Here is a 22,150-nt window from a genome sequence, read left to right as displayed (position 1 = left end):
ATTGAGATTAAAGTTCATGTGTTTAATTCACCCTTTTTATCTGAAAGTCCATATAGACTTGCTTTTACACACTGTACTGCCCCTTACTTCTTCCATGTAATGTAATCTGGGTTGTTTTTTTTTTTTCATATTTGCATTTATAAATCATCTCATTCTTTTCAAGGAATACCTACCATTTCATTATATAATTTGTACCGTGATTTATCTAACCACTCCCCTATCGATGAACATCTAGCTTTTATTTTTTTCAAACAACGTTGGAACAAACATCTTTGCACGTACCATACATCTTTGGGTACGTGATACTGTGATTGAGAGATTGCCTAAATTTCTATCCCAACTCTGCCACGTACTGTTTAACTGTGGGTGTATTACATAACTTCTCTGAGTTGAGCTTCCTGGTTTCTGAAGTGGGACTAATGACAATACCAAACCTACAGGGGTGTTTGAGGATTCAATGAGATGCTCTTAGAATAGTACCTAGAACCTAGTAAGTGCTCAGTATGTTAGCTACTTTTATTATTCCTTTAGAATAAGTTCCTAACAGTGGAATTACTAGGGTAAAAGGTATGTGCACTTGACATTTTGAAATAATGGTGCATCCAGAAGGCAGCCTCACTTTGTGTTCTAACAGCAGTATACGAGAGTACCTTTCTCTGGTCTCTGTGTGGCAGAAATGAAAACAGCTCTGAGCCAGATCTTGCCTTCAGAAGCATTTTGTTTGTCCTGAACACTGTTTCATTAAAAAAAAAAAAAATTGAACTAAGATTTTAAATAATGGGAGATTTTAAACACAAACACACACACATAAATCTACACCCATGGCTTCTTTTGAAAAATTGTTATCTGACAGTGTTATGTCCACATTTTGACATGGCAGTAAAAGGCTCGAGAAAAGTAACAACTCTCTCCTATAGTCAGGACCTGTATACTCACATGCCACAGCCCACCCCCTGCCTTATTGCTCCCTAACACCAAGCCTCTTTCAGTTGCTTTTATCATTGTCTGTGCACCGTTGCGTATTTTGCAGGAATAAAATCTTTCTCTGTACCTGTTGTCTTACTTACGTAGTGTTGCATAACCGAAATACCACAAGTGGGTAGCTTTAACAGTTAATTTTTCACAGTTGAGGAGGCTAACAGTCCAGACTCAGGCCACTGGCTCTAGGGGAAGCTTTCTCTGGGTGAGGGTCTTTGTTCCCTGGTTCCTTGGTGATCCTCCTGTGGTGTGGCGTCTCGTTTCCCCCATCTCTGCTTGCTTGTTTAATCTCTTTTATATCTCAGGAGAGATTGGCTTAAGACAAACCCTACACTAATACTGTCTTATTAACATGACAAAAAAAAATTTCCCAAATGGGAATATAATCACAGGTACAGGGGTTAGGGTTTACAAGAACACGTATTTTGGGGGAACACAGGTCAAACCATAGCACCCATATGTCCATCATATATTGGAAAACAGAAGACTATGGGACTTAAGGAGGCTGCTTACTCAAGTATTTTACAGTATTGTTGACCCCTAGTATGTTATCAAACTTTAATCTTTGCCAGTTTAATGGGTGTGAAACACCATTTCAGTGTTTTAATTTGTATTTTTTAAATTATGAATGATGTTGATCATCTTTCCATAAGTTTGTTCACTTATAAATCTTTGTGGAGAATGGGTAGTATTCTAAACCCTAATAACAATTTAATAGTGACAGCACTTGGTTTAGTTATTAGGTCTGTTCTGATTTATACTGGATGTTACTTGTTTCTTGGTTGTTTATCTCGTTTGTTCAACTAGATACTAAAGTTTTTGAGCAGGAATTGTTTGATGCTCTCTTGTACCCCAGGTTGCCTAGGGGAGCAGTAGATTTAATAGTATTAAACAATTGTACAGGGGAAAATATTTGATTTTTAGGTTTGGGGTTCCATTGTAATTATTTGTGAAATGTCTTTTTTATGAGTAATAAATTTGCTTTTTAAAAATGACACAAGCTTATTACAGAAAAATAGAGAATAAACTAACATGGCAGCTTCCTGTCATCTAGGAATAATCATTAACTTTAGGGGCTTCTCAAATGCCAACCTCTTTCCAAGGCTGTATGCAGGTGGAAGATTGAATGGGTGGATGCACAGGCACCCAGAAAATTTTATAAAAATGGAATCACTCTACCCATGCAATTTAAAAATAAATAATAATAGCGTTAGTCCTGCTTGAAATGACAGTTGAAGTAAAACTGTAAGAGTTACTGAATTAGAGTTAACTTCTTCTAAAGTTGGGGAAAAAAGTTACTTTAAAAATTGAGGTCAAAGTTTGTAGTGTTTTGTGAAATTTTTTTCTTTAGGTTGTTTTGTAATCAAATCTGTGATCAAATTTAGAATGAGTTCTTGCCTTGCTTCATTTTCGTTTCAAAAAGAATTGTAGACTCTGATGTGGAAAATGGCCCAGACCACTACTGGCTGTACGATAGCTAGAGCCCTGGGGTTCTGCAGAGATACAGAATAGATTGCCTCATTTCTGCTTTTATCTGTTTTATGTATTAAATTTTGTACACAATTCTATTTGAACATGAAAAATTCTGCTACCTAAAAAACAAGTTTGGAAAACCTCACACATCACGAGTGTTAATAGCAGACCGGAAGAAAAGGAGAAACCTACTTATATAGCATTGTTTACTTTCTGTTTATTTCTCAGAATTGCTGAGGTACTTACATCTCTTGCTTTGGAAGTATAGATTCCTAATTTATCTCTGTGACTTAGATGGTAAATTACTTACGAAGAATAACAGCTAGTGTCCTGCCATCCTCTTAAATTTTACTGTCATCACTATAATGCGTAAATATCTGTGAAGTTAGCACAATCACAGTGACTTATTGTGCTAAATGATGGACTTATTGTACTAAAGTCCAAAGCTTGAAAAAGCTGTGTTGGACTAGTTTAATGGCTATCTAATCGCTACAGTAGCTGATACACAAAAAACATTTGCCACTGTACAGTGATAATTTACCTGCCCATGTAGTGGCCAGCGGCGCCCTGGTGGCATGGTGGTTAAGAGCTCAGCTCCTAACCAAGAGGTCGGCAGTTCGAATCTACCAGCTGCTCCTTGGAAACCCTATGGGGCAGTTCTACTCTATCTCATAGGGTCGCTGTGAGTCAGAATCAACCCGATGGCAATGGGTTTGGTTTGGGTTTTTTAATACTGGCCAGCTGGTGGCACAGTGGTTAAGAGCTACAGCTGCTAACGAAAAGGTTGGCAGTTCAAATCCACCACCTGGTCCTTGGAAACCCTTCAAGGGCAGCTCTACTTTGTCCTATAGGGTGGCTGTGAGTTGGAATCCACTCAGCGGCAACAGGTGTGGTTTTTGTAGTGGCCAGCTGTAACTGAAAGTCTGGCTAAATTACTGCAATTTCACCATTGCTGCATTATGAAAGAATAATCACTTGACAGATTTAATGAGCTTAAAATCAAAAGAAAGAAAAATTTTAAAATGAGTCGGAATCGACTCGACGGCACTGGGTGGTGGGTATTATAGTCCTAGTTGTTAAGAAAAGAGTCTTTTCCATAATTCACATTAGTGGCTTCCGTCTTTATACAGATGAAGAGAACTGTTTGCTGGTCTGAATTAAAAGAAAAACCCTTGATGGTTAAAAACCAAACCCAGTGCCGTTGAGTTGATTCCGACTCATAACAACCCCATAGGACAGAGTAGAACTGCCCCGTAGAGTTTCCAAGGAGCGCCTGGCGGATTTGAACTGCTGACCTCGTGATTAGCAGCCATAGTACTTAACCACTACGCCACCAGGGTTTCCCTTGATGGTTAAGTCACAATAAAATACAATGTATAGATCCTCCCACCAAACAGAGGGGTTACGTTTTATACCTAATGGATGCATTTGTTGTTAACTTCAGTACATTGGATGTTAACTTTAGTAACTAGATGCTAGTTTTTGTGGAAAAACCTTCGGCTGCTAACCGAGAGGTTGGTGGTTCAAACCCACCAGCCAATCTGCAGGAGAAAGACGTGGCAGTCTGCTTCCCTGAAGATTACAGCCTTGGAAACCTCATGGGGCAGTTCTACTCTGTCCTGTAGGGTTGCTGTGAGTCGGAATCGACTAGATGGCAGTGGGTTTTCAGTAACTAGGTGCTTGTTTGTGTAGAAAACCAAAGTAATCCCTGGTGTAGTACCTGTGAGCAATGAGGTGCTTTTTAAAATTTTTTAAATTTATGCCTCACTTAGGAAATTAACAGCCTGTCAAATGATGGTGTCGTTTTAGGATCAATGGTTTCAAGACAGCAGTGTTATCGACTCTGACCCCTATTATTGTGGGGGAAGCTTTTAAAAAAAACCTGATCGTAGGCAGATGCCTTTACGATAGAGAAGAAAATGCTGTGATGAGCTTATGTTTTTGTCAGCCACAGAGTGAGCGTTTGCTGATGTGTGCCACCTGTTCAGTGTCATGGAGCGTCCCGTTAGGTCTGAGAGCCCTGTTTTCTGCCTAAGCTTCTTGATGACGTGGAAATCCTGTGTTTTTTTTTTTTTTTTTTAAATTGTGCTTTAGGTGAAAGTTTACAGTGCAAATTAGTAGCTTCTCATTCAAAAATTTATACACAAATTCTTTTATGACACTGGTTGCAATCCCCGCAGTGTGTCAGCACTGTCCTCCTTTCCCTTTCCACACTGGGTTCTTCTGGTCCATCATCAGTCCAGTTTCCCTGTACCTTCCTGCCTTCTTGTCTTTGCTTTGGGGCAGGTGTTGTCCATTAGGCCTCCTATACTTGATTGAACTAAGAAGCATGTTCTCAGGTGTGTTATTGCGTGTTTTAGAGGCCTGCCTAATCTTTAGCTGAAAGGTGGACCTCAGGAGTGGCTTCAGTTCTGAGTTAGCAGGGTGTCCAGGGGCCATAGTTTCTGGGGCCTCTCCAGTCTCTGTCAGACCAGTAAATCTGATGGTTTTTTGTGAATTTGAATTTTCTTCTACATTTTTCTCTCACTCTGTCTAGGACCCTGTATTGTGATCCCTGTCAGAGCAGTCGGCCTGGCTTTGTTGTAAATCATGTTTTGCTGTAAAACCTAATACTAGTTCATTGTGATCCAGCCTGGGGAGGGCATTCCTTGTCTCTGCTTCACCAGTATATTCACCTCGTTACTTTCACTTAGACCCGAGAGTCCCAGGAAAGATCTGACACAGGAGTGACTTTAGAAAGACCCACCCACTGCCATGGAGTCGATTCCGACTCATAGCGGCCCTACAGACAGGCTTTATTCTTGGTTTCTGTCTCAGCTGTGAATCTTCAGCTGCTCCCCTGTCCTGCAGAACGAAGCTGCACCCTTATGGGTCTCTGTTCTTCTGCCAGCCCAGGCCCACATTAGGGCCCTCAGCTTCCTGCTCCGCCCTTACCCTCCATTGCCTAGGTCAGCAGTTCCGGCCATGGGCAGTTTCACTTCCCAGCAGTCTGGGTTTGGAGACGTTTTTGGTTGTCACGCTTGACATCTATAATACACAGGACAACCCTCACAACGAAGAATCACCTGATCCAAACTGGCCATAGTGCTGAGGGTGAGCAAGCCTGGCCTGTCTTAACTTGTGGGGATCTCAACTTACTGTGTCCTGACTAGCACTTCTAAAATAATGAAATAAAATAGAATTTAAAACTTTAGAATGTATCCCAGATTATAATGGTAGGTATTATTTGGGTGGCAACTTTTATCTCTGGGCGGCGTGTGTGAGGGGGAGAGGGCAGAGAGACTGAAATCAATTGGGATGTAAAATCTTTATTATTATCTGTTGAGGTTTTTTTTTTAAAAACAAAAAAAGTTAAAAAATATGGAGACTTGACCAGACTTACTGGACTGGTTGAGATTAGAGGCCTCTGTAAGATGGTCACCCTGAGATGCCCCATAAACCTGGAACCAAAACTACCCCCTGAGGTTGCCTTTTAGCCAAATAACTGATCGGCTCATAAAATGCAGAATATTACCTGTGAGTACTGCATACCTTTAAAAAATCACTTACACGAGGCCAAATGGTCAACAATTACTCAAAAGCAAAGATGAGAGGGTAAGGGGACAGGGAAACTAGATTATTGGAAGTGAAACATGCAGAATGGAATTAATGACAACATTGACACATTGTGAAAAATGTAACCAATGCCACTGAATAATTTGTGTAATAGTTGTTAAACGGGAACCTAATTTGCTGTGTAAACTTTCCCCAGAGACAAAATATTTAAGAGAAAAAAAATACATATATGGACACTTGAAAGAGAGAACAGGTCTGGCAAGGCAGCGTCACTGGTCGGAAACCCCCTCAGTAGCTCCCCACGTCCTCCCCACATCCACAGCCTAGAGGATTAGAGCTCATCACCTGTCCCCTCAGCACTGTCACCTTTTACCTTTCCCCTCTTGGACTTGGCTTTGACAGCAGCTCCTTGCTTGGACTCCCTTGTCTCTGTGCCTCTGAATATGTTGAATTCCAGATTCCCTAGAGAAATAGGACACAGGGGACTAGCCTGGGAGTGTTTCTTCTGCTGGAAATGTCCACCCCACTTCCTCTCTCCTGCCTGCCTTAAGCTACCCATATTGCTGACTAATTCTCCACATCGTAGGCTTCAGTTTAGGAGTTAATTCCAGTAGGAAGATCCTTGTGACCCCCCTGCTCCCCAGCCCCAGTGTGGTCCTGCTGACCCACTGCTCCCAGGACAGATGACCTGTCTTCTCCAGAGGGCATAAGAGCATCATGTATTTTTCCTTCTCTGTCTGTCCGAATGCAGTGCTGTCACCCAGCAGGTGTACAGCTTTCCTGGAACGTAGCCATGGGAGTGTGGTAAAGGAGAGATAAAATGACACACCATTGAGTATCTAGTTGTGCTTGTCGATTCTGACTCACAGGCCATTTTCTTATACTTCTTCTTATTTGTTCAGTCCCTGATTCTGGAGGGGAGGAGCCAGAGTGCTGAGTAAACTGTCCAGGGACCATGTGAACCTATGCTACTTTAAATTTATCATCTGTGGCATTAGTCTTTTTGACAATCTACCCATTCTTTCCAGGCCTTGGTTTCCTTTTCTGAAATATGACTGCTTCGGATCAAATGATCTCCATGGCTCCTTCCATTTATTTATAAGATTGTACGATCCCGTCAGCTGACTGAGAGGGATTATGACAGATGTGTGAGGGGGAGATTGTTGACAAAGACCAGCAGTTCTAGGGTCTTTGGTCACGTTGCCTTGTTCTTAACACTACAATTTCTTATTGATTTAACTTAAAAAAAAAATTGTTTCTTACTCAGTTAAATCAGTGGTTTTGAACTGGGGGCAGTTTTGCTTCGGGGGGTACATTTGGCAAGGTCTGGAGATATTTTGTTACAACTGGGACCGGTGCGACTGATATCTGTTGGGTCAAGGGCAGGAATGTTGCTGCATGTCCTACAGTGCACAGGACAGTCCCCAACAGCAGAATTACCTGGCCCAGAATGTCCCTAGTACCATGATTGAGAAACCCTGAGCTGTATCATTAAACCCCCAAAAAGGTTTTAGTACCTTCAAAGCAGAGAGTTCCTCCAGTGTTTCTTAGCATTTCTCTTAGTATTTATGACCTTTTTAATTTGGAAGTAGTCTGTATATGGCAGTTAATTATTCAATCTTTAATTATGTTGAAAAGAAGGGCCATTTGATGACTCTTTAAAAAGACTGCTGTTGTTAGGTGCTGTGGGGTCGGTTCTGACTCATAGCAACTTTGTGTACAACAGAATGAAACACTCCCCAGTCCTGCACCATCCTCAGAGACTGTTTAAACAATAATATTAAATACGTAACCCTCCTTTTCAAACAAGGCCATTGCAGTCAGCTGTGTGGCTGTATTGGATTAGACCAGATCGCACATGCTCCATGTCACTTTAAAAAAAAAAATTTTTTTTTTTTTTTAATCAGCAAAAGGTGCTAGTCTTCTAGTCTGGAAGAAGAACTTCTCTTTACCTCCTTAATTCTGGCTTTGCAGCAGCAGGCATTATACCTGGTTGCCCAGGTCACAACAGCAGTGAGAGTGGCAGGGCAGGTGAGATTCCAGGTGCCGTGGCAGATCTGCTCTGGGGACCAGCTTCTCCGGCAACGCAGCGTGGAGCAGCACAGAGGAAGGTGATGCCTGGGTTCCTGTCCCTGCCGCATCCGTGTAACCTGGTGGCAGCTGTGTTACCTTGATGAATCTTCCAGAATGGGCCTAGTGACAGACCTCCTTCATAGTGTGCTGTGAGCAGTGAGTAAGATACGTGTGTAAAGTGCTTAGCACAGTTCCTGGCACACAGCAAGTGTTTGGCAAAGGTTGCTGTCAGCATCACCCAAATCAGCCATGTCATCGGTGCCTCATTCCTCCTGAGACACATGACCAGACCCAACACCTTCCATCTGTGTGTGAGCACTAGTTGGTGGGGCACAGTCCTCTGCTTGGGATGGTGCCTCATTCCTCCTGAGACAGATGACCAGACCCAACACCTGCCATCTGTGTGTGAGCGCTAGTTGGTGGGGCACAGTCCTCTGCTTGGGATGGTGCCTCATTCCTCCTGAGACAGATGACCAGACCTAACACCTGCCATCTGTGTGTGAGCACTAGTTGGTGGGGCACAGTCCTCTGCTTGGGATGGTGCCAAAGGATTTCTTTATCATGAGGAGAGATTGCCAGGTACTGTGTCCTGACTTCTGCATGTCAGATTGTTTGGTTACGAAGTAACAGAAATTATGGAACCATGTAGGACATGCACTTTTCATCCTTCTGTTCTTTGTTTGCCTTAGTAAACCAGGTGTTAATTTTGGATATCCTGATAGACCAAGCAATTTTATTTTCCTTTTTGAGTATTTATTGAAAGAAATTTGATTTATGTAATATTTCTTCCTCCACCCTTGCAAGGTGTTTCTGATTTTAAGCTTTCTTCGTAATATCCTGGTAAAATCTGTGGTGCTTGTGACAAGATAAGTAAGTTCATGAAGAAACAACAAGTTTATGGAAAAAACAGCAGGTTTTTACCTCTATACTTTTAAGGTTATTTGGTTTTGGTTATTGTCATTAGAGGATTTTTATCTTATCGGATCTGATATGTTCAATACTGTGTGCTAGTCACAAAGAATAGTCACTGGGGAATTACTTTTGACCGAGAGTTTGCAGTTGCATAGATAATACGGTAAAACCCAGTGCCGTCGAGTTGATTTCGACTCAAAGCAACCCTATAGGACAGAGTAGAACTGCCCCATAGAGTTTCCAAGGAGTGCCTGTTGGATTTGAACTGCCGACCCTTTGGTTAGCAGTTGTAGCACTTAACCACTACGCCACCAGGATTTCCACAGTGGAAATCCTGGTGGCACAGTGGTTGAAAGCTAGGCTGCTAACCAAAAGGTTGGTAGTTTGAATCCACCAAGCGCTCTTTGGAAACCCTGTCGGGCAGTTCTCCTGTGTCCTGTAGGGTTGCTGTGAGTCAGAACAGACTGGCCATGAGTCAGAATTGACGGGACATGAATCAGAATCAACTGAACGGCAACTGGTTTTGTTTTTTTAGGTACACAGCTGCTCCCCCATGTGGTTGTGGACCAAAAGAGCTATCGAGCTTGGATTAAGAACACAACTCCGTTGCATTTTGTGCATTTTGCTTTAGATCTAGAATTTTACACAGTGCAGCAGGCCCTAATAATGAGATGGCAGGACATGACCTAAGTACATGATAGCACTTTCTAACCGGTTGCTATAACACAGAACTCCTACCTGTACGTGTCCAGCTTTACTGCGGCAACCTGAGAGCTTCTGCGTCAGGCCCCCTAGTCACAGGGAAAAATGGACAGATAGAGAGGGCACAGGAAAGAAAATGCGGTGAAGAGCAGAGATTTTGCTTTTCTCCTTCTTGTCCCGGTATTGTCAATAAATGAATCAAGAATGCTCATTCATATATAGTTTCTGTATCTGGTTTCATGTTACTAAAAATGTATATTTATGAAACGGCTGAGCAGGGTTAGGGATGTAAGTGATGATTGTGGAATTAAAAAAAACAAAGGCAAACCAAACCCGTTGCCGTCGAGTTGATTGCGACTCATAGCGACCCTATAGGACAGAGTAGAACTGCCGCATAGAGTTTCCAAGGAGCGTCTGGTGGGTTCAAACTGCTCATCTTTTGGTTAGTAGCTGTAGCTCTTAACCACTACGCCACTAGAGTTTTCAATTGTGTAATAGTTTCTCTGAATTTGCTTCTGAACAAGAGACATCTGTTTATTTCCCGTGCTTTCATCTGGGTTAGTCCTTATGGGGGCAAACTCATATTTGCCTCTGGATTTTTTTGGGGGGGGGGATGGTGAGGTGGAGGTGGGATGCTAGCAGACAGAGTTTGATGATACTTTGAGTTCTTGGCCCAGCTAAGAGGACTGTGATGCAGTGATGTTCTGTCCTTTATATATGTCTAAAACTTGTACCTACCATAGTTATATCGGCCAGGATTTTGAACTTTTAAATCTTACTGTTACCTAAGGAGAAACATTAGTAAGGATTGAATATACTAGCTTTGAATTGATTGCTCATTGTTACATAGTTTCATGTGCAAGAATCAGTACTATGTTATTCACGCATCTGCATGAATAGAAACAAGGAGAAAGGGGGATGCTGTCATTAACTGGCACATGCTGTTAGTGGGCTGCACCACACGGGTTGAGGAGGAATACGAGGCATGGCTTTGCCAGCTAGGCTTCTAGCCTAAACCCAAATAAACATGAAGCAGAAAGGAGTGAAGACTTTTAATTGCAATACGTGTGAAAGGAGGTAGCAGTCAGAGTAGGATGGGTTTTCCAGAGAAACTGGAACTTCAGATAGAAAGAACTTAGAGGGACAGAAAGGGAGGGAGACATATCTTTAAAGGAGTGCTTAAAGAAATAGCTCAGGAATGCCCTGGATCACATGATGAAAATGGCCCTTTGCCTCTGTGGTCTGTCTTCCCAAAACCCATAACCTCAGTCTAAGCATGAGAAAAACACCCGACAGATTCCCGTGGAAGGGGATCCTGGGAATACCTGACCAGTGCGCCTTAAAACTGTCAAGGTCATCAAAAACAAGGAAAGTCTAAAACCCTGTTACAGCCAAGAGGGGCCTGAGGGGACATAAGCAGTAAATGTAATGTTTCCTGGATGGGACCCTGGAACAGAAAATAAGACTGGATAAAAATTTAAAAAATCTGAATATGGACATTAGTTAACAATAATATATCAGTATTGGTTCATTGATTGTAACAAATACTAATAGAAGGTGTTAATAACAGTGGAAACTAGGTTCAGAGTCTATGGTAGCTCTTTGTAGTAGCTTTTCAATTTTTTTTGGTAAATCTTAAACTTCTAAAAATATTTTTTCAAAAAACGTCTGTGGAAGAAACTAGCACTTTCCCCCAAATTTCCTGATAGAGCAGGGTTTGGGTATATCTGGCAAACTTACCAGTGTAATTCCTTCTGACCCAGCAATTCCATTTATCCTATCAGCACACTCGCACACAAATTGGAAATATATATAAGGCTATTCATGGTGTCATGGTTTGTAATAGCAAAAGACTGGAAACAACATAAATGTCCGTTTAGGGAACTGATTAAATAAATTTTAATATAGCTGTGCAGTGGAATACTGTGCAGCCATTAAAAAGAATAGTGACGTTTCATGTGGAAAGATGTCTAAAGTATATTAAGAAAAAAAACACAGTAATGTATAAAAAAGGTATGTGTATATTATGTATATTATGTAAGAAAAGAAGGAAAAGGTAGATAAAAATTATGTACCTATCTATGCATTTTTTAATCTATGCATAAATATCTCTGGAAATACGCATGAGAACTGATTACATTGCTTGTTTCTACAGTGAGCTACTGGGTTGTTATAGACGTGTGAGAGATTTCAGTGAAAACTTTTTTATCCATAGGGTTTTACCTATATAATAAATTTTAATGTATAAAAAGAAAACACCTGAGGGAGCAGGAGAGCAGTGGAATGCAGACCCCAAATTCTCGTGAAAAGACCAGACTTAGTGGCCAGACTGGGACTAGAAGGATCCCGGAGGCTATGGCCCCCAGACCTTCTGTTAGCCCAGGACACAGGAATCATTCCCAAAGCCAACTTTTCAGGCAGGGATTAGACTGGAATATGGGATGGAAAATGATACTGGTGAAGAAAGAGCTTCTTGGATCAAGTAGACACATGAGATTATGTTGGCATCTCCTGTCTGGAGGGGAGATGAGAGGGCAGAGGGGGCCAGAAGCTGCCCAAATGGACACGAGGAGAGAGAGTGGAGAGAAGGACTGTGCTGTCACATTAGGGGGAGAGCAATTAGGAGTGTATTGCAAGGTGTATGTAAATTTTTGTATGAGAGACTGACCTGATTTGTAAACTTTCACTTAAAGCACGATAAAAACTAATTTAAAAAAAGAAAAAGAAAACACCTTGCAGGTGAAATAAAAAGAAAGAAATGTCAACCATAACAATCATCAGATCAGTGGGATTAATTATGAAGCTAAAGTTCCTAATACTGAATTTTTGTGAAGTGACCCGTATGTGGTCATTCTTTTAATGTCTTGCTAGTTTCTACTTTAAATTTTTGCATTAATAGTCCTAACTGAGACTTGTTTGTAGTGGGGGTTTTTGTCTGGCTGGTTATCTTTGATTATGCATACTCCAGCATTATGAAAGAATTGGGAAGCTTCCCACCCCTGCACCCCACCTGTAGTCCCTCCGGAAGGACAAGCTAAGTTGAAATACCCTCAGTAATCTTTGCATTTAAGTTGTTTAGGCTGGGTTCTGTAGAGGAACAAAATCAGTGACGCATACATGTATATATGTAAATACATGTAAATTTGTATATGGAGAGATTTATCTCAATGAAATGGCTCATGCAGTTGTGGAGGCTGACAAGTCCCCAACCCATGGGTCAGGCAACAGGCTGGAGGCTTTTCCTGACTCACGTGGTTGCAGGGGCTGACAAACCCAAAATCTGCAGGTCAGGCGGCAGGCTGCTGGCTCACGTCCCAAGAACCAGAGGTCAGAGGATGATGAGTTGGATGTAGGATTGAGAGAGGGCAAGCTTTGCCTGAACATCCATTTGTATTGGATGCAGGCCACACTCCCAAGGAAACTCTCCTGACTGGCTGCACACATCAGATTGTAGAATGGAGAATAGTTACGTAATATCTGCCAAACCTCTGAGAGTCATGGTCTAGCCAAGTTGACATATAAACTTAACCATCACAATAAGTCATTTTAGTTTTACCCACAGGAGGAAGAAGGAACCACTTGCAAAACACAAAAAACTTCCTGGCTGCAAGATTGTGTTTTGTCCTTATCTCCAACCAATGATCTCATGGTGATAGCTCGAGAGCAAAAAGCGGTGTTTCTCGTGCGTAAGTGCCCTTTTATTTCCACTGGTCTTTATTTTAGCACGCATGGTAGACTAGAAGATGGATTTGGGAGAAAGGCACAGGTTATCTCTGTTATACGCATTATATGGCGGCAACATGCTGTACTTTATTTTACATATTGTACAGCCCTTTTTATTTCTTTTTTTTATGTTTCTCCTTTTTTTTTCTTTGAATTCTTTTTGTTTTCTCTTTTTCTTTTTGGCTGCAACGCCATAGCTATCACTGTTTGGCATTTCCGAGGCAGTACTGGGCATTGCCCAATTCTTGCAAGGGGCAGTCAGAGCTAACGAGGTCACTGACCCCTTCTTAGTAATGATGTGAGTGAGGTGATTTTCAGCTATACTTTGAAAACTCATGATGTTGTATGTCTCTATTTTGGACATAAGTTTTCAACTCCTAATTTTTGTTGAAGATCGATATTAAAGTTTGGGGATGAATATGATATGAAAAACTTCCCTAATCAAAAATGTAAGGCGATATGTAACATGGCTATAGAATAGTCTTCTAAAACAAATTTACTCTCCAGTAGCACAAATCTAATGGAAATTTTTTCTGTTATTCGAGATTAAAAGTAGCCTTAAAATAGTTGGGGTAGTCCATGGAAATTATCCTACAAGAGCTGGGACAAGATTATGTGAGTTTAATTGGAGGAGACAGAGAAGGCAGAGTTTTCTAAAATTCTTACAAAAAAATTTAAAATGTTTTATATGCACCTATAAGAAAAACTCAAGTCAGTTAATGCAGATCTATTAAATTTGGTACTCATTATTCTAAAGGAAAAGACTGAAATTTATAAATTACTGCTTTAGTATATTATAGTTAAAGTAATTGAAATATCTTGATCTTTTTCAGCAAAATGGAAGCATAGTGATAAAGGAAAGGAAGAGATGCAGTTTGCTGTTGGTTGGAGCGGTTCTTTAAATGTTGAAGAAGGGTAGGTACCAACTAATTCTTTGTTTCTCTGGGCATTAAATGTGAAACTGATGACTGTAAGTGAATGTAGTAAGAAGTTTTCATAATTTAGTGTTTAGTACATCTCTATACTCATTCAGGTTTTAGAAATTGTTGTTGTTGTCAGGTGCTGGCAAGTTGGCTCCAGCTCACGGGGACCCCATGTGTGCAGAGCAGAACTGCTCTGTGAGGCTTTCAAGGCTGTGGCCTTTCAGAAGCAGATCACCAGGCCTTTCCTTTGAGGTGGCCCTGGGAAGGCCCGAACCGCCGACCTTTTGGTTAGTGGCACCCAGGGGCTCCTAGGGATTGTAGAGTTTATATAAAAGCACGATCTAGGCAGGAAATTTTAATTGTATTCATTGTGTGATTACTTTAAAAAAATTCTGTTTGAAGAAGATTTAAAGCACACTTTGGAGAGAATCCCATAAAATCTTTTTCTCGCATTTAGTCCTTTCCTTCTCTTTTGCTAATTTTATTCAGCCAAAAAGTCAAGGGCAGTCGTTGTCTTCTCTGTTGTGCTAGCATTGGGCTTCTCCTTGAAGGGGATAGTGCTGTGTTAATTCTTAAAACTTATAAATGGTTCAGAAGTGCAAGATGGTTAATTCCAGTTTCCTGCGAACTCAGAGTTTCAAAATTTTGGTCCCTAATGTGGTTACATGATAGAGCAGCTAACCTAGAACTTTGAGCCAAAAATTGTTTTCAGTTAAATTTTTATGACCGAAAGCTCTCTGATCAGAATAAGATGAGCCTACAGACTTGGAAGAAGTACAGCCAGAATGCTCCTTAGAAGCGAGGATGGCGAGACTTCGTCTCCACATACTTTGGACATGTTATCAGGAGGGACCAGTCCCTGGAGAAGGGCATCATGCTTGGTAAAGCAGAGAGTCAGTGAAAGAGAGGAAGACCTCACTGAGATGGACTGACACAGTGGCTGCAACAGTGGGCTCAAACACAGCAACAATTGTGAGGGTAGCGCAGTGTTTTGTTCCGTTGTACATAGGACCACTGTGAGTCAGAACTAGCTTGACAGCAACTAACAACAACAGACTTGGAATTCAGATAGAAGACAAGCAAGTGGAAGTACCTACCTAGTACATGCCTGCACGTTGTAGATATACAGTGAAATGTTTTTTACTATTATCAAAATATATTATTTCCCCTTAAGTCATTTTATCTAAGCATTTCAAAGACATTTGATTTCTGCCAGAAATATAAAGCAGAACATAACAGCCTGTTTATTTTAAAAACAAACAAAAAGATAAATTAACTTTGTTCAGTGATCATCTAGTGGTATCTGGGGCAGGTGTGTGTATAGTTTCTTGATGATGGAGCTTGATAGCTTAAAGAAGTCAGTCTACATGTCAGGAAAAAATTTCTTTTAGGGAACATCAAACCTAGCATGCACTTAGAAATAGGCGATTAGGAGCAATTTCTGCAAAATATAGAGGAGACTAGCCAGCTGAAATATGGCAAGTCCCTAGAATAGAATAAAGTACCCGGCAGAAATGCAGTTTGCATATGATGTGATTGGCAGGCCCACCCTCTGCCTAGCTCCTGATCTGAAACAGGGTGAGGAAGAGATGTTGTTAGATGCCAACGAGCCAGTTCCGACTCATAGCAACCCTATAGGATAGAGTAGAACTGCCCCACGGGGTGTCCATGGAGCGGCTGGTGGATTCGAACTGTTGACCTTTTGATTAGCAGCCATAGCTCTTAACCACTGTGTCAGCAGGGCTCCAGTGAGGACAGGGAGGGGGTGTGACCTGACTGCCTGGTAAGTGTTGAGATTTTCTCAGTTCTTTGTATGATCCATTGTGCACTGCAAAGTTTTGTTTCCATTACTTTTTCCTTTTTGTGACAATACAGACAAGGTGAAAAATATTGTTTTTTATTAACCTCAAATGAATGTGACATTACATTTTGTGGGAATGAATTTTATGGACTCTAATAGTGGACTTTTACTGCGTTTTTACTTATGTACTGTATAAAACTGGTCCGCAAGGTCATCTTCTACTTTTTGCCCTTTAACATCAAATTACAGAGGAATAGAAGTAATTGGTAATTTCATTGAATAAGCGTATGCTTCCTTTTTGGTTTTAGGGAATGTGTAACCAGTGCTCTGTGTATTCCGCTGGCAAGCCAAAAGAGGTGAGGATAAACAAGAATGACCTGTTCTCTTAGCTTTGCCGTATGAGCCATTAAGGTCTGTGGCGTTTTGTTTGTAACAGGAGTTCCACTGGGCGACCTGATTGGACCTGCATTGTGGTGGGCTTTACTTCAGGTTACGTACGCTTCTACACGGAGGTGAGCTGAGTTTTCAGCAGTCAGGAAACAGCAGTTGGCTGTAATAACTGTTAACGCGTTCCCCGTTATACTGGGGTGTGACTTCTTATCTGCTGCTTGGAAGCGTGTAGTTGGTGCTTTATTAGGGGTATAGTTTAGGGAATAAAAGTGGTGAACGTTGTGGTAGACAATACAGAGAAACTCTGTTCTTCGGAAGAAAGTACTGGTATCTGTGGAAAACTGGAGGGGAAGTGACAATCTCTGTCTGGTCATAGCTGTTCAGGTGTATTAGCAAGTAACCAAGCAGGGCTCTTCTCTGTGCTTCCTCCTAGAGCGGTGTGCTCTTGCTTGCTCAGCTTTTGAATGAGGACCCCGTGCTACAGCTCAGATGCAGGACCTATGAGATCCCACGGCATCCCGGTGTGACTGAGCAGGTGCTGTAACAGAACGTCTTCAGACTAGCCGTGGTGTTAGGGTTTCTCTCCTCGCGACTGGGAGGGGCGGGAATGAAAGTCACCTTTGCTTTGTGGCACCATTATCTGTGCTGTCATATTCTAGAAACATAGCCTATGAATACTGAGAAAAGAATACCAGGCTTGCTTTTAGTTACTTAAGAAATAGTGTATGTTTCATTCTACAATAAAATAAAATACTTTAGTCAAGTGCCAAAAACAAGTCTCCCATTTTTAGAGCTAAATAGCAACATAAGGCAAAAATGTGGTATTGTATAACTTTTTCCTTTTTTCATTTGGATGTAGATGTCAGAATTACCAATAGTACGAGAAAAAGGTTCTCGTCTTATTTATTAGCAGTAGTACCAATACATTGTACTTACCTATTTCTCAGAAAAGAGGTTCTTAAATTTTTGTTAATAGTGTAAATTATTTTATAGTTATCAAAGATTTTGATTAAGAAAATAATGCTATTTCGTTTAATAATGGTATTTACCTAAGGCTCTGCAAAGGTACAGTTTCTCCTTCTTCCTGGAGTCTTTGTGATATCTTGGTTGCCTCAAACAGTCAAAAAATAATTGTAGAGCCAACTAAACTCGTGTGCGTTTACTTGAGTTGCAGTGACCGTAGTCAAAACGAGGTAGTAGAATTCCTTCTCTGTACTACCCTGCTTCCAAAAGATCTCAAGGAACTAAATGCCATTCACCAAGTGATATCTGAATTAAGCTGTGAACAATGGGTATATAATTTAATTAGATGATGAGAAAAGAGGGGAAAGAATGTTAGGCAACCAGGAGGAAAATGAGGGAAGGTTAAAATGTAGGGATTTGTTTGAAACATCAAAGAAACCAATGTTAGCAAGTAATGAGAAACTATTGAATAGGCAGAGTGGCCAAACTTTACATGAATTTGAAAGCCAGTATCAGATTTGATTCAGGGTACGAGAGAAGCTTTTAAAGATTTACTGAGAATCTTCAGGATGCGTTGGAGTTATGAGAGGCTAGAATCAGGGAGGCTAGTATTTTGGTCTTTGAAGTTGTCTGTGATGGATATGAAGTGTTGGGAACCAGGGCTAGACTTCCTGTAGAAGAAAGGACCAGTGCAAAGAACATTTTGAAGGAAGAATCGACAGGACATGATTATTGTCCAGAGGTGTAGAGTATTAAGAAGAGAAATGCAGGCAGTCCCTGGGTTGGGAATGAGAGCCGTTCCTATGTGTGTCTTTAAGAATTTGTGGGTAAGCCTGAACAGGTGCGTACAGTTCCTAGTTCGCCTTACTTTAGCGCAAGCCTCTGCGGTAATGTAAAAGCTGCACGTGCAGCAGGTGAAGCTGACTGTGATGGGGAGTTTGTTGCCAGTAGGGGCTGGTTCATCTGTTTCAAAGTGAGGGCACACTTACGTACCATTAAAGGGCAAGTAGGAGTTGTCCCGAAGTCAGACATCCATAACTCGAGACTTACTGTGAGTCAGAGATGGCTCTGAGAGATGAGTTGGAAAAGGGGGCTGGCTTGGGGGTAAATAAAATTTGATTTTACACATGTTGAGTTGGAGGCAATGATTGGAAGTAAATTGAAAATACCAGTATTGTAAATATTCATTTACTACCTAGTATATACTTTGCCCAGTTGTAATCACTGAAGATTCATCGGTTTTAACAAAACAGACAAGGTCCCTGCTGTCATGGAGCTTACAGTGTGGGGGTGATGGAGGAGGGAAACCAACAATAAACAACTAGAGCTATCAGGATGATTTAAGTCTCTGATAGGTGCTGTGGAAGAAGTTATCATGGTGATGATACAGTAACATGACGAGAGAGTGGGGGTGCTGTTTGAGGTGGAGGCTCGGGATTGGCCTCTGAGTAACTGACATTTGAGCCGAGGCCTTCCTGATGAGAAGAACCAGGCAGGTGAAGACCTGGGAGAAGGTCCAGACCACGCAGAGGACTGAGGTGATGGTGAGCTTCCTGTTCAGGGAGCAAGGGAAGAGAGAAGGCAGATCTTCTTAGTTAGAAGTTAGGTCTTGCAGGCGTGGGTAAAGAGTTCAGGTTTTATTCCAAGTGCAGGAGAAAACCATCGGAGGGTTTTAATCAGGAGAGCAATTTGATCTGCGATGCCTCACAAAGATCACACTGGCTGTGTGGAGCATGGATTGTAGAGAGCAGAAATGGAAGCAGGAGACCAAACAAACTCAATGTCCATCAGTAAGAGCTGGCTAAGTGAATTTTGCTAGATCCAAAGGAACTCTACAACCATGACAAAAATGATTTGTTTATTGAAATACAAAAGTATCTTTGAGTAATAAAAATGCTATATATTGGTATATTCTTGAGAAATAAATTCTGTAAAATGCTGTGTGTTTCATGGGAAAATGTATGAATATTTGTGAGGATGTATATCGAGTCATGTCTGCGATTTCGGGTGAGTTTTTTCTTGACTTCTATATATTGTTTGTATCTCCACAATGAGTATGTTTCATTTTTATGAAATTTGTAAGTTTTTTTTGTTGTTGTTAACTCTCACCGTCTGCCCTGAAAGCATTATTCACCATGTATGAAAGCTCCTATTTGAGAACAACTCTAAGTCCTTGGCCGAAAGGCGTTCTGAAATTAATTTCCCACTTATTTTATTTTACTGTTCTTCTCTCTGGTATTTTTTTGTATTGGGTGATTGACAGTTTAGTCATAGAATTTTTTTATTTTGCATTATTCGTGGCATTCAGCTGTTATTAAAAAATAGGTATTCTGGTTTGGCAGTGATGAGTATCCTTATTTTCTTTTTTATTTCTTAAATAGAATGAAGAGTTGAGTATTTTATATCCAGCTGCCATTGTGACTATTGACGGATTCAGCCTTTTTCAATCTCTTCGTGCTTGTCGAAATCAGGTTGCAAAAGGTAATTTTTTGACAAGAAATATTTAACACCTGGTGTTTGTTTTATTTACTTTTTAGCCTATTTACAGAATTAAACATGTCTTCAAAATAAAAGGCTTTCTGAACTAGTTTAAGAAGGGGAAAAAACAAAATTAAAAAAAAAAAAAAAACCCTGCCACGGTAGATAGGGGAGTGCAGCGCTGCGTAGTTGATCAGTAAGATAACGGCAAAGGCTGAAACTTCAGCACTCCTTACGTGTTGCCGGTAGAGAATGTGGCCAGCATAGGACAGCAGGTTTTACTCACTAACTCAGCAGTATGTCTTAGCCAGATAGGAGAGAGATTTGCATCTGTATTGAGAATCAGCTGTGCGTGAGGAATTCCGTTGCAGCTAGCTGACAAACCGTATTTGTCACTGGATCAGCAGCTGCAGGGCCAGTGGAGTGAAAGCTTGTGGCTCTACATTGCTTCTGTTCTCACTGAGGGTGAGGACACACTGGGTGCAGGGGCATTTTCCCACAGCAGGCAGGGCACGACAGCAAGTCGACATCAGCAGCTTCTTGCTAACTGGGAATACGTCTGAACGGAGACAACTAGGAGGCACAAACTTAATGTTTATTAAATAGGCAATTATATTACTTCCAGACTGGAGGATGAAAAAAGTGCACAAATAATCAAAGAGTTCTTAAATTTGCTACCCATCGGTTTCATTCTGATGCTATAATATGCTTGTGAGAAGACACTGTGTTTCATCAAATCCAAGATGCATTGATTGTAAGATGCACCTTTATTTTTAGGTACCACTGAAGCAAAAATGCTGCCAGTGAAAGACACACCATCCATTTTAAGATCTCAATTATAGAGACGTTAAAATATGAAAAAGAAAGGGCTTACAATCGGTAAAAATATAGGACCAGCACTGACTTCCCCTTTTCTTCTGGGTTAGGGTTAGAGGGGCCTTAGTGGCCCTAAAAAAAATACTAATAATAATGACATTTAACTCTTATGTGGTTGAGACAACTCTCTGAAAACACAGATTAATTAAGATCTGTTTGCTAATTCATAATTTTTTTTTATAAACCCAGAACTGAACCACAAGAAACAAAATAAGCAGTTTCTTCTAGGGAAAAGTGGAGCATCTTACATTGTGATAGACAGACGTTTTTTCACTGTCGTTTTTAGCAGGTTGGCCTGATGGTAAAATTCCGAAGTCACGCGCATGCAATTCTTCAATAGCACGCGCTTTTCTGTTAGGTCAGGATCTGTTTGAATTTTTAATACCTATTTTTACTAATCTTTATGTTGAAAGAGTCTGGAAGTTTTCTGTAGGTAAGAATTCTAATAAACTAGAAATAGATAATTATATTACAGTTGATACTGTAAGCCATTTAATTTTGTACCATTTTTGATTTCTGTTTTTCTTGTGTGTGAGACTGCTATGTGTGAGCCATTTTGTCTCCTAGGAAGTAAGAAACTGCGTCACCTTGTTGCCCTCTTGTTTTCAGCTGTTCTAAAGAGAACTCTGGGTACTTAGTCGCAGATCATTGTGACAGTGAATTCGGCATATTGGGAAATTCTTTTTTTCCTTGGCCTTCCTAGAAAACCTGCAGTGCTTAGAGGATTATCTTTTTCCGTTATTAAAGTATCTTTTCTTCACTTTCTAGAATAAACAGCTAAAATTCAGCTGTATTCTAATCTTTAGCATGGGAATGTGTACTGGTCAACGGGACTCTGTGTGAACGCAGGTCAAGAGGTGTAACTTGTTTCCTTTTGTTACTGGGTGGGGCTAGTGATGTTAACTTAGCATTTATCTTCTCCTGGCAGTGCTGTTGCTGTAACAGCTCCCTGTCAAGTCTGGCCTCAGCTGTCTAGATTAGAGGTCTTTGCTGTGTGCGCTTGCCAGGTAAACCAGGCTTTGCGTAAGGCACTGGCTGCTGTTCCCAAGATTTTACCCACCGTCTTTCTCAAGGAAGAGAAATTGCTTAGTTGGCATCATTTGCAGTTGGAGTTCACCTCGATTTTTAGAAATAGTCTAGAATTTTTAATACATTTTTCTCTACTTGAGTATCCTGAAGTCTTTTGTGACAGCCAACTTAGTCTTCTCTTAATGTTTCTGTTTTATCTGCATTGTCTTGAAATGAGTAAATCTCACTTTCTGACTTGCCTGCATTATTGTGGCTCTTTATGATTAGCTGATTT

General features: G+C 40.9%; 1 protein-coding gene across 4 annotated transcripts in view; it reads left to right on the top strand.

The window, feature by feature from the left end:
- Positions 1-22,150, top strand: part of RAB3GAP2 (RAB3 GTPase activating non-catalytic protein subunit 2) — a 107,897-nt gene that overhangs the window by 30,835 nt on the left and 54,912 nt on the right. For 2 of the 4 annotated variants that reach the window (XM_049868612.1, XM_049868614.1), the window contains exons 3-8: positions 13,244-13,379; positions 14,250-14,331; positions 16,449-16,496; positions 16,577-16,652; positions 16,964-17,065; positions 19,875-19,974. In XM_049868612.1, the coding sequence (XP_049724569.1) occupies positions 13,244-13,379; positions 14,250-14,331; positions 16,449-16,496; positions 16,577-16,652; positions 16,964-17,065; positions 19,875-19,974 (544 nt within the window). Of the gene's footprint in view, positions 1-13,243; positions 13,380-14,249; positions 14,332-16,448; positions 16,497-16,576; positions 16,653-16,963; positions 17,066-19,874; positions 19,975-22,150 lie in introns of those variants that run through there. The other 2 variants (XM_049868613.1, XM_049868615.1) reach the window with 2 other exon arrangements.

This window comes from Elephas maximus, chromosome 24 (assembly GCF_024166365.1).
Source record: "Elephas maximus indicus isolate mEleMax1 chromosome 24, mEleMax1 primary haplotype, whole genome shotgun sequence".
NCBI classification, from domain to species: Eukaryota; Metazoa; Chordata; class Mammalia; order Proboscidea; family Elephantidae; genus Elephas; species Elephas maximus.
Note: the sequence above shows the minus strand (reverse complement) of the source record. Positions and strands in the feature narration are given on the sequence as shown.